Source organism: Filicampus tigris, chromosome 1 (genome assembly GCF_054856515.1).
Source record: "Filicampus tigris isolate MCC_2025a chromosome 1, RoL_Ftig_1.0, whole genome shotgun sequence".
NCBI classification, from domain to species: domain Eukaryota; kingdom Metazoa; phylum Chordata; class Actinopteri; order Syngnathiformes; family Syngnathidae; genus Filicampus; species Filicampus tigris.
In genome coordinates this window covers 20,920,568-20,933,259 of record NC_141217.1, presented here as the reverse complement: position 1 = coordinate 20,933,259, position 12,692 = coordinate 20,920,568, and the positions used below count along the sequence as shown (strand labels likewise).

At 40.8% G+C, this 12,692-nt stretch overlaps 2 protein-coding genes across 2 annotated transcripts in view; both read right to left on the bottom strand.

The window, feature by feature from the left end:
• nfatc2a (nuclear factor of activated T cells 2a) overlaps nt 1-428 on the bottom strand; it is a 28,601-nt gene extending 28,173 nt beyond the window's left edge. The window contains exon 1 of the mRNA XM_086025909.1: nt 343-428. Coding sequence (XP_085882035.1) covers nt 343-400 — 58 coding nt within the window. The 5' untranslated portion in view covers nt 401-428. The remainder of the gene's footprint in view (nt 1-342) is intronic.
• Nucleotides 429-7,905: 7,477 nt separating this feature from the next.
• Nucleotides 7,906-12,692, bottom strand: part of atp9a (ATPase phospholipid transporting 9A) — a 33,225-nt gene continuing 28,438 nt past the window's right edge. The window contains exons 24-28 of the mRNA XM_086025865.1: nt 11,882-11,946; nt 11,668-11,776; nt 11,523-11,580; nt 10,693-10,896; nt 7,906-8,918 (exon numbers count right to left, since the gene is read on the bottom strand). Of these exons, the coding sequence (XP_085881991.1) occupies nt 8,782-8,918; nt 10,693-10,896; nt 11,523-11,580; nt 11,668-11,776; nt 11,882-11,946 (573 nt within the window). The 3' untranslated portion in view covers nt 7,906-8,781. The remainder of the gene's footprint in view (nt 8,919-10,692; nt 10,897-11,522; nt 11,581-11,667; nt 11,777-11,881; nt 11,947-12,692) is intronic.

Genomic DNA, 12,692 nt, shown 5'->3' with positions numbered 1-12,692 from the left:
TCAAACTATGTTCATCATGTGCCGTGTATCTAATGGGGAAACACATAGACTCTAAAATATGCTTAGGTGTTTTGTTTGACAGTTAAGAAATAAGTGATGAGAACGTTTTAATAAATAATCACACATGGTGTGAACATTGACTATGAATACAAGAAATAACATGACAATGTTCCTAAATCATAGGCGGTGGTCCCAAACATGGGAACATATAGAAAGGACCAGGCTGATGATATCAATAGTCAACTGTTCGTCAAGGCATTACAGACTTGCATTGATTCAGCAACATGTAATAAATAATCAAAATATTTTGATTACCATAGAATCACAACACTTGAGCAGTACCTTGATCCATGGACCTCATGGTGTGGTACTGGGCCAGCCTCCAAGTCCCTCTAAACATCAGGAGACCCCCGAAAAAAAAACAAGAAGTAAAAAAACCTTGAAAAATAATGTCAAATTAAGTCACTCTGGTCTAACAAGCATGGCAGAGTTTGAATATCTCTGTTAAAAAATGTTGAAAAGGATGGGAAAAAAGGCAAACAAAAGTCCAAGTTGTAAAAAGTCTCGTCCGAGTTGGGTGAAAGGAACCGCGCAGGAGGTTCGGCTGGCCAGTGGTTCTTTGGAGTAGCGAGAGCGGCTTCCCTGCCCTGCTCTGAGTGTTTATAATGGTGCAATGCTGTAAAATAACGGGATTCCCTCAGTGTTTCCTCCTGTTTGGGCGCCCTCGCCATGGAAACCTGGAGCCGCTCCATGTTGGGAGACTCAGGGCTTTTCCTGCAAAGACCCACACTCAGGAATCCATGACGTCTCCCGTTCCCGAGCCAAAGCATTTCTGTGGCTTTCTCTCAGACAGTAGCGCACAAGAACCTCATTGTGGACCCCAGAAGTCTCTGCAGGCGCACGAACAGTAAGTGACAAAAGAAGGATGCTCCGGTTCTGCCCTTCATGATACTCCTCAGGGAAAATGGTCCAGTCTTGGGATGTTACGTGGCTGGGAGTTACTTTAGCCACTTCCTTTGAAACAGAAACATAGGCAACATAGTACTCCAGCTGATTATAGTTTTGCATTAAAGCCTTGTGAACTCCTTGAACTCACCAGTGTGGTCCAAATATATTCACATTCGAATTTATGTTACTTACAGTTAGTCCTGATTAGTCTTATCCATGCATTGGTAGTCAGGTCTAGTGAGTGCTAAATATTCCTAGTATGTGATAGTCCTTCATAATTAGTTTCACAGAAAACTACTTAGGAAGAGTTAGCTCCTAATTTGCCCATTAGTTTGTCCTACTATGTGAGAGCCAGACCCATTTAGTCCTAAATCAACCCTATTCGTGCAGTTAGTGCCTAGTTTTCTCAATAGTTTGTCCAAATGTGATAGCCAGACCTTTAGTCTTAAATCAACCCTGTTCAGAAGAGTTAGTGCCTTATTGGTGACATGTTTTTGATGAAGATAAAGCTGGAAAAGCACTGGCAGTCACAGAGCTCTCGCTTTCATTGCTAGCTTCGCCGGTCGAGGCTTGGTCCTGGACACCGCTGGTGGTGGTAGTGCTAAGCAATGGGTGGTTAGGCTAGCAACTGGTGGTAATGCTAGCAACTGGTGGTTACGCTAGCAACTGGTGTTTACACCAGCAACTGGTGTCGGGGCCAGCAGTTGGTGGTTATTTGCTCATTAGTTTGCCCAAATGTCACAGTCAGACCCCGTTAGTCCCAAATAAACCACATTCATGCTGACTTTGTGCCTACTTTGCTCATTTGTCCTAATATGTTTTAGACAGGCCCATTTAGTTTTGAATCAGCCCTATTCAAACTGAGTTAATAACTGCTTTGCTCATTAGTTTGCCTGAATGTAATAGTCAGACCTATTTAGTTCTAAATCAACTGTCCTGGGCGAGTTAGGCCCCATCTAGTCCTAGTCATGTCCATTGATCTAGGACGTGCTAGTTAGTCAGTCCCACAAGATGTGTTTAGGCAGGGTTAGCTCCAAGCATGCCCAAGAGTTATATACCATCAAATCCAAGTGAGAATGATCAACTACTGCAGGGCTGTGCAAAATTCAGAATTCAATTCAATTGAATGAATTTGAATTTGACCTGACTCCATCCCACAGGATGTTGAATTGAATTTGAATTACAGGAAGTGTAATTGAATTCAGTACAATTCAGGGAAACTCATTCTCATCACGTATCAGCTCCAAAAAAAATGTCCAAAATGTTTGGGCCGCCATTTTAAAGACAAGTGACAAAAATTAAGTGCTGTTCTTCCGTCAAATCAAACAATTTCAAAGTTTTTACCATTTTAATGATCTGTTTTGTCTGGGTAGAGTTCTAATGTTAATAAAAAACAAATACTACACTGATACTCTAAATTGGCCCTAGGTGTGATTGTGAGTGCGGATTGTGAGTGCGGATGTTTGTCTCCAGCACGCCCCGCGACCCTTGTGAGGAGAAGCGGTACGGATAATGGATGGATGGATACTACACTGACTTTACACTTTACTATAATTAAATATTGTGTACATAAAATGCATTTTGTAAATAGACTTGTATACTGTAAAGCTTCATTGTACAAAATACACTTTAATTTTGCATCATAAATTTCTTTGAATGGATTTCAATTATACTTCTTGTAATTCGAATTTCATTCGCAATTCTGGTTCCTGTTTGCCACCTCAATTCAAATTCAAGAATTGAATTGGAGTTTTGGGGTCATTCCCAATCCAATTCTGAATTTCGTACAGACGCTACTAAGCCCAATGTTTGGTTATTTCCAAGCAGAAATAATTATTAGCAAGTAATTTATTAATATTAATAATGTGTTAATAATATATTCATAATATTAATATGTGCTAATCATACCTATAGTACCAGACACATCTGGTCTACACTAACCATTCCTAGACAGACCGCGTTAGTCCTACCCAGCAATAGCAATAGCATTAGCTCCCGGTTAATCCTTGTCAGGTTTATGGACATGCTAGTTCGGCCAGGTACGTGCTACTTGAGTATAGGTTGGGTCGCGTCACTTTTAGTCAGCCCTATTAAGTCACATTCAGTCAGTTAGAATTAATCCTAGTGCAGCCAAGTTTATTGGAGTTAGTCTGGGAATGTTTCGGTCAGTAAAAGACCGAAGTCCAAATTAACCTGATCACTTTTAGCTACGAGGTAGTCCTAGTAGTTACATCCTTGTTGGGCCTACTCAGTCTTATCCAGTGTAAGGTTGGCCTTATTCATCAAATATAGTCTTTGTCAGTGTTAGACAGTTGCCATACAGCCACTTAAAATCTTAGGTCTAGTCAAATCCTAGTGAATGTTGGGCCCAAAGCTTTCAGTGAAAACAAAAACGAATCACGGCTGTGTAAAAATTTCTTCTAAATGGATGTTTTAAATCGCCCCCGAAAGACTTGTCCTTCAGAAATGAACTGACTTCTTGACCAAACAACCATCCAAATGAACTTGCCCACCACATTTAACACGCCACGCTTATACAACTTACACTATGAATGACTAAATTATTATGGCACATGCTTAAGAGAGGAAAACTGCTGGTGTCCAGACGGCCAAGTTTGCACTTCCGCTTTTTTTTCTTCTTTTCTTAAACTCTGTCTCAAAGAAGCCGATTTTTCCAAACTCATGCGGCACTTTCCATCACCGTAAAACTCACTCAAACTGAGGTCGACTTGTCTGGGTTACAGCATTGCCCTCTTTGACTTTTCCTAGTGTAACATGTGGAACTCAGATCTTAAATCCAATCAGTGAGAATACAATATGGAAATCGTGCCTTATGGAATTATATTGGAGGAAATACAAGTGGAAAAAGGAAGCCGTGCCTCTATTTGGGTCATTTGGTCCACATCTAATACTGTATGCCATGCACATGATACAAGGGCCCTATGTATTTAATCTCAGTTAAAACCCTCACCTCCTGATAGTAAACACTGGTGACCACCACAACTAATTAGAATTCCTGACACGTCAAGCAAAATTCGTTTTCTTTTCTAATATTCAAAAATATTTTATTTTGCCAGGAGAGTTTTGGCAAAGGAACATGAGACAGGCAATCCAAAGGTTTCAATTGTGGCTTTGGCATAGTACATAATGTACATTTAAAAAGGCTGACAGAAGACTTAGTTTCATTATCTCTGTGTTATCTAGTGCAGACATCACCCAACAAAACAACAACAGTGGACCACAGCGGTAACTCTTCCGCAATCAAAATGAACGTCAATAAGACTTAAGTTAGATATTATCGAATTTATCTACAATTTGAAACAAGTTTTAATAACATAACTGTGGCATGTTTCGCTCAAAGTTGAAAAATTATAGAACAGTTCACGAAGACTTTTTGTTGTCATGCTAAGACAGCTCGTTTTAGGGGTGGACTATTCTAATCTTTTTGCTAATGAGACTCTTGTGTAACATCTTTAGCATCTGTACTTTTGCTGAGTGTATGTTCATGACCTTTACTGATCAATTGTTTTAAGAGTCTTTCCTGACATCTCTCAACATGTTTCTGTTTACTGTCTGTAACTTATTACACCAGTGGTTTCTTTTATCTTCAGAACACTCCAAATAGTTGTCTTCTCTAACCGATATTTGTGCAATGGCTCTAATTGGTTTTCTTTTTTGTTTTTCTCAGCTTCACAATTGCTTCTAAGTCCGCCCATAGAAAAGTTTCAGCTTTTCATGTTGGTTACACCTCAAACAAGCATAAATGTAGTCTAGTCAGGCAAAATCCAAATCTGAAACTGAGCGTAGACATTCAGTGCGATGTATTATTTGAAGAATCAATTTATTAGGACCCATCTGTCAGACATTCAAATGCTTTTGCTTATATGGAAAAAAAAGTGGGTTCAAATAAAAGGTGTTACGTACCAGATCCAAATGTGCTGTTAAATATCTGGAAATAAAAGATGAAATGCGGATCTCTTTTTGCATATTCAACTGACAAACTCAAAAGTTTTCAGTTCAACGCAAAAACAAAAGGACAAGCAGTTGGTGTCTATGCGTGTTTCTTTACAAAGTGACGTCGTCATTTTTTGCAGGGATTGATTTAACAATGTTGTCGTCTGCACATGAAACCTTTCAAAACCGAAAGGAAAAAAAACTTCCCGTTTATACTTGGTCATCATGTTAGCGTAATCGAAATCCCTTCAGCTCGTCAAACTCGAGCTTCAAGCAATGCTGATAGTCTTTGTTCAGTGTTCACTACATGTTAAAAAAGCAATCCCGAGCTTGTAGCGCTGGCATGCCCTGGTACAAGTAGGAATCTTATTTCCTTCCTGCCACAACTTGAGATCCTCTGAGAACATTTTCCTCTTTTTTTTTTTTTTTCCAAAGTGTGTGAGGTCAGATGTTCCATCAACATGGAAACTCCATACATCCTGACGGAACCCGCCTGCTTATGTAACTGGATTCTGATCGATCCTCACATGTCGGCGAAAAGAATTCAAGTGTGTGCTTCCAGTGGAAAAGTGGCAGGCTCGCTTGTGGATTTTCCTTCTTTGGAGCACAATATCCATCCACTATCCCCCCTCCCCCTACTTCCCTCCTTTATGAGGGTAGCTCCAGGTTTCCACCTCCATCCGTGACTATTTCATAACTTTGACACGTTATCTGGGTAAGGAAGCAAAAAGGTATTTGGTTGTCAAAACAACCTGGAACAACCTCATTAATGCTTACACTCACGATGAATCACGCACACTCACAAACGCAGAGGTCTTTTGTTCACTTGTACTCCTTTCGGAACCAAACACATCTGTTGGTCTTCTCCAATGGCGTAAAAGTGCTCGGTTATAAATAGAAACTGGAGGGTGTGTTCTGATGCTGGATCCCGATGTAAGCGCACCTAAGACATATATGCCATCTAGTGGTGAATGGTGAAATTGCAACTTGGAACTACAGTCGATTTGGAGTTCGGTACCCTTAAATTCGTATATTCACAGTTTTTTTTCCGTAATGCTTTTTTTTCATGATTATTTTGGTGTTTGTTTTGTTTGGAGAATTGTTTGGGTTTGAGGAAAAAAATTAACATATTTTGAGGCGGGGGAGGCAGCGAGGGGATTAATCAAGGGGCCATTCAGAGTGTGGTCATGGGGCCACCAGTTTCCCATCCCTGACCAAGATTCAAACCCCGAACTTCAGAATTGTGAGGCAGACACACGATCCGGTCAACTACTATGCTGCCGTGGTATTTACGACAGTGGCTTCAGAAGGAAGTCAAATCAAACATCTTTTTTTCAAGAATATGTTCTCTGCAGGCCCACTAGTTGAAACAAGGCATTCTGATTAATATTTCGTTTGTGGAATATGAGTTAAGCAGCAAAATCCACCGTTTTTCAGCCATCTCAGGGGGCGGCCATTTTGTCACTTATGTCAACCGAAAATGACATCACAGTTGCTCAGGGCTCAGGTAACGACCAATCACAGCTCACCTGTTTTCTGAAGCTGAGCCATGATGAACTCTTATTCCGCAATACACAATATTAACCAGAAAGCCTTGTTTCACCTAGTGGGCCTGCATAGAACATATTCGTGAAAAAAAAATGTTTGGGTTGACTTCCATTTTGAAATTAATCACACTTATTAACTATTAGAGAAGCCAAATATTTCCAGCTGTTCTAATCAACACTATCGTGATTCACTGCAGGAGTAACCTTCTCGGCTAAGGGGCGATGGTGGCCGCCATAGCAGGGATTAAACGCAATTTGAATGTAAACAGTTTTGGCATTACAGTAGGTGCAAAACCAACATAGTTCCACGCTATCATCCGTAGGAACTCCAGTCATGACCACGGGACAGTTTGCGGTACGTCAGCTTGTTCTCTTCCACTGGGAATGCAAAGCTGTCTCCGAGCCGGATGGAAAACTCACTCGTCTTGACTTGAGGCCCCGGAGATGAAACTCATCAACCTCTTTCATTTGCCTGGATGTTATGTAAGAAGCACCTCGTGCAAGTCCACATTTTGTCCACAACATCTTGGACAAAGTGTCCCCTCGTGCGCTGCTAAAAGCTTTCCACTCCCAGGGGGAAGGCATTCTGCACGATTTTGGAGTGCGTCGGTGGGAACTTCGAACGGAACGACATGATGATAATGATTGAGGGAGCGCCTGCAGGCTTAGTTCCAATCTCTCTTGTGGTTCACCCTAAAAGTTTTTGATGGGCTTGTTCTTCTACACTAAACATCCAAGCACACCATTCTGGGCCTTCCTTGATCCACTGGAAACAGAACAGGGCCTTGTGATTTTAACAAGGTGGGAAACGGATACAGATCAATATATACAAATATATACTGTTTACATTTTCAAATGATCACTTCTCCAACACTATTAGGAAATCATAATGCTGCATTACTGGTGAGCTATTTTTTTTTTTTTTAGAAGAGGTTTGGGACCTACTCATTTAGTCCTTGGGGACTACTGGTGGCCAAACCTCTTTAAAGTGGAAAGTTAACCCATACATGTTTTTTTTCCAGAATATGTTCTATGCAGGCCCACTAGTTGAAACAAGGCATTCTGATTAATATTGTGTTTGTGGAATATAAGTTAAGCAGCAAAATCCACCCATTTTTAGCCATGACATCCCAGTTGGTCGGGGCTCAGGTAACGAGCAATCACAGCTCACCTGTTTTCTGAAGCTGAGCCATGATTGGTCATTATCTGAGCCCTGAGCATCTGCGATGTAATTTTTAGTTGACAGAAGTGACAAAGGCGAATTAAGTGGAAAGAGGAAGGATGGCTGAAGGTCTGGAAACTGTCATATAAGTGAAAGTGTTAAAAAAAAAAAAAAAAAGTCTGAATGGCAGGATACTAAAACACACACTCACCATTAACTTTTGAGGGAGATTAGCGCTTGTACTTGGTGTTGGAGGCTCTTCTTTAATAGACAAGTTAGCACGGGAGGCAAAAATCGTGCCAGGATAACAAAGCAGTGAATTTATTAACCATCAGCACAATAACGACACATTTTTGTTTGGTTTGTCCCTTTCCAACTATTGGTAATAGCATTTAAAAAAAAAAAGGTTAATACATTAAAATAAAAAAGTTATTTACAAGCACCCAAATCATGCTTTCCACTTTAATGGCAACATAATAAATAACAATAGATTTTGAAACACAGTAGGTCAGAGACACAATACGATTCACTGCATCACTGGGAGAAAGTAAGCCAATAAACATATTGACAATATTAACAACATATTTGATGTAGTTATCCCTTCTTGTTAATGCCAGTAAAAGGGCTGCAAGTTTTTTTGTTGTTTTTTAATGGCTTTAGGTCACCACCACATGAAAAGTGGTGAGTGGCCCAAAATAACCATCGCTGCTGGGGGTGCGGGGGCAGTATAGAAAGACGCTAGGACCAATTTATCCCCAGACGCTGAAGGCCCGCTCACATCGGCCGCCTCCACTGCCTGATGCATAAACAAACGTGACTTTTATGGCCACTCAACTGGTTTCCAAGCGTATAATTCTGGGACTCCTTTTACAAATCACAGTTTGCGGAGCGTGAATCAAATCTCCAGTCCCACAATAAAACTGGTACTGCAACTAACGATGGAGAATGTTAGCGTTGAAAGGCCATCGACCTCATTGGGGTAATTTTTTTCCCAAGAAAGATCATGTGCATAAATAAATTAGCAAGATGTGTCGTATTTATCACATACAGGCAAAACACCCACCATTGTTTAGAACTTAGGATTTGACGTTTGTGTTAAATGTGTCCATGTCACATGATGTAGATCTGCACTGGTCTGGATGATGGCGGACACTTGTCAGGCGACGCCCACTAGGAGGTGAGCTTGGAGTAGCTGGGTGGGGAGAAGCGCCTACGCAGGTACTTGAGGATGTAGAGCGGCAGGCAGCTGACCAGCGTGATGGACGTCACCTTCCACAGGAACGACGGCGTGGTGATGAAGTACACGTCTGATAAACAGGGAAGAATGAGGAGGAAGAATGCATTCAAAAATATATAATAAAAAAATCTTGTGTAGTAGACTAAAGTGTGATTAAATGATTAAAATGCTAACAATTATCAGCATTATTGCAATACTGTATTACCGCCACCTCCTCCCAAAAAAAAAAAAACACACACACTCCAAAAACATCGTATATCCAATTTAGACTTCAAGCTGATTTGATTTGAGCTGACAATATTCACTACTCGTCTCGAAAACTCCTGAATTCAAGTTAGTAATATTCAAGCTTTTAAAGGACTTTTTGTCAGCTCAAACACTATATCCAGCCATTCCTGTTTAAGACACCAAGCTCGAAATCTGTCAGCTACTGGAGGGTTGAGGTCAAGGATACCTGCACTTGAGGATTAATTGATCATTTTCCCTCAGTATATTTATGGACTGTGTGGACACAGACTCAGGTCGTGGATTTACTTTTTATTGTTTACGTGCAACGTGTTGCATACACACGGTTAGCCTAGTGTAGCTAGCTCCCTCCCTCAGTTTCTCTCGCTCAACCTTAAAGTGCACATGATGGTATTAAGGATAATTACAAACGCAAACATAAACTGCTCAAAATTTTATCAATAAACCATTTCAAACCTTTTGTGCAGTTATGAAGGGCTGCGTGGTGCCAAGATTTCCATCCCGGCACACATTTATATTTCCATAATTTGCTCTCAGTAGAATCAGAATTGCACCACACCTCAAAATGTTTTGCCTACGAATTACTTATAATTTAGCCTAAACCATCCATCCAACAATGAAGAAAAACCAAACCTTCTCCGTAAGCACAATGGATGTTGAAACGGCGCATGAAGGTTAACCTTTCAAATCTATTCCTGTGCGCCTCAACGCAGAAAAGCGTCCCGAAAAAGGGCACACTTGACCACATGCCAGCCATGACTTGCAGTGGTCGAGATGGCAGGCTCAAAATGGATCTCCACAGCCCACAAAAAGCCTAAAATAAAGGGTAGTAACGTTTTGGGTGTTATTGGTCGATACGACTCAGTGTGTCAACTCATCAGGAAAAGACTATTGTGGTCGTTTGTTTGAAACTCCTTGGTAACATCGTACGGACAGCACACCGCCTTGCATATATATGCATGTTTAAAAATAAAAAATAAAAATAAAAAGAGTCCACCATTTCACTGCACAATTTGTTGTTTTAGCTATAAAATAATGGCCATGGACAACAAGTATGTCACTCAGAAGGGCACAGAAATGTTTTGTTTACCATGAGCCTAACAATTATTACTTAATTGTAATGGAAATAATTGCCCAAGTCATTTTTAACTTGACACCTACATGATACCAATGTGCTTTCAAAATGTGTACTTTTTTTTAAATGTCTGTGTAGATTGTCACTCATCCAAGTCGTACTCACTTGCAAAGGTTGGATCAAGGCAACTAACTCTTCATAATAGATTAATTGTGTGTGGTTTTTTTCTCACTGTCTGAAAATGTTAAGAAACGACTTAGGCAAATTATGGTATTAGGTTAAAGAAACATTTCTTTCAGTTATTCACAGCTATGGACTTTGCTGCCTAGATGGGCTGCAGCTGAAATCAAAATACAGGTCAAACCAATTATTAAGTTGCTGTTTTAGGTTGACAGTACGGACAAAATGGGGTCCGAAACTTGTGTTTTTCCAAATGGATTTATATGAAAAAAAAAATACTGGCATGCATGGTCAAAGCAGGTTGAAAGTTCAATTTCAAAGTCATAGACTTTGGCACACTCACCAATAAAGTCGTGCAGAAAGACGAGCGACGCCACGTAACAGGCCAAGCTGAGGAGTTCGGCGACCATCATGAGCCAGTGCCACGTCTGGATGGTCAGCGCCACCATGAGCAGCTCGGTGAGGATGAGCGACGTGAAGGAGATGGCCACGATGTGGACGAACTCCGACTCGAAGAGCAGCAGCGCCCCGTACATGATGATGCTGCCTGCGAGGCAAGCCCACAAGTCAGGTGTTATACAGTCAAGCAGACAATATTGCTTACGATGCTTTTGCGGTTACAAACGTCTCGTAGTGAACTATTTTGCGCAGCGGCGTCAGTATACATCATCACTCCGCACAAGAAAACTTCCTCAGTTACAGCCGTATTCACTCGTTTTTGGCAGTATTTATGGCGCAGAAGCTTTTTTTATACATATATTTGCAATAAATGTAACTTTTTCTGCGAACAAAAATTAATTCAATGTAAAATGAGGCTAAAGTAAGCAATTCAATGTATTGTATTTATTTCTCTTATTTTTTGGTAATTAGATAACCAAGAATGAAGCTAAAATGTTAACTGTACAGTATTTCAAAGTTTGATGGCAAAAGTATATCTGCTGCAACCGATTAATTCTACTTTCGATCCATGATGCGGAAAAATAAATCCAAACCCCACAAAACAAGTCGAAGAAACCTCCTGGAATCGAGTTCAGAGTCCACAATATTTCTCCTTGTTAGGACTTTCGCTATTTATGAAAATGTGACTCAACATACATGTGGCAAAAGACACTGAAAGTCAAATTGGGACACAAATTGATAAAATGACATTGTCGCTGTGGTGTGGTTTCTTACCTTGATAAATACTTATTAAAACCCATATTAGAAAAGTCTTAAAGGACAGAGGTCTACCCTGTAGGAAGAAACCATGGAAAATATTTACACATTGGTTTTGGTTATTGGTATAAATATCACATCAGTGTAGACATTCGTTAAATACCTTCAACAAGTCTTTGTATAACTCCGGATACAACATGGCCACCTCGGACTTGACGTCTTTGTCCAACACCAGGGAGAAGACGGGGAACATTGTGTAGATGGAGGAGTAGCTGAAACATGCAACGTGATCATGATGTTTCATGTTAAGCGTGTGGACCGGCCCATTGGTACACTGCCACTTGGGCAGAACAAACATGGCGGTCACATGTGCTCACCCAATAATGAGGAATCCTTGGTAGAGTGGCACTGAAGCAAAGTAGAAGACAGATGAGAAGACGGCCTGTGAAACAGAAGAGAGTTGTTGTTGTTTATGGCAAGGCATCTTATTTGCATAACGGCTAAATGCTAAAGGACATCAATATTGCCGATAAGTGGGTGATTCTTGTACTGACATTCAGTACATATAGTACACATCAGTTCAGCTCGATACATTTCCTCAATTTTCCCATTGTTGATATTGAGGCATGTTTGATTCATTCAAGACTCTTAAGTCATTCACTGCCATAGACGTATTTATTCGTCTTTTCACAATCCAGCCATTCAATCCCAGGAATTTATTTATATTTTTTTAATGGTACAAGAGGGTCTGAAAACCCTGTGATTGGCTGGCGCCCAGTCCCGAGTGTCCAGTAGCCTGCCTCTCACCCCAAGTAAACAGGGATAGGCTCCAGCTCGCCTGCGACCCTAACGAGGACATGCACCATTGAAAAATGATGGGTGGAGCTTGCTGAGGAATGCATCTGCTTTGGCACAACCCGAGGACATATATTCCCCATTAGCATGGATGCAATTTGATTGGCCTTAGGCAATGGCCTTGAACATGTGATCCAACCCACAAGGTATGAACGTGACAACGAGCAAAAACACTTCTAAAGTGTGTGCAAGGCCATTTATAACAGGACAAGAAGCTGAATCTTCCACGTGAACATTCTTGGTTGAAACGCGGCACTGCAACTAATTTCGGCATGCGGGGTTGGCATGGCTGATGCAGCATTGAGCTGTCAAGCGCCACACAGGGCTGCTCCC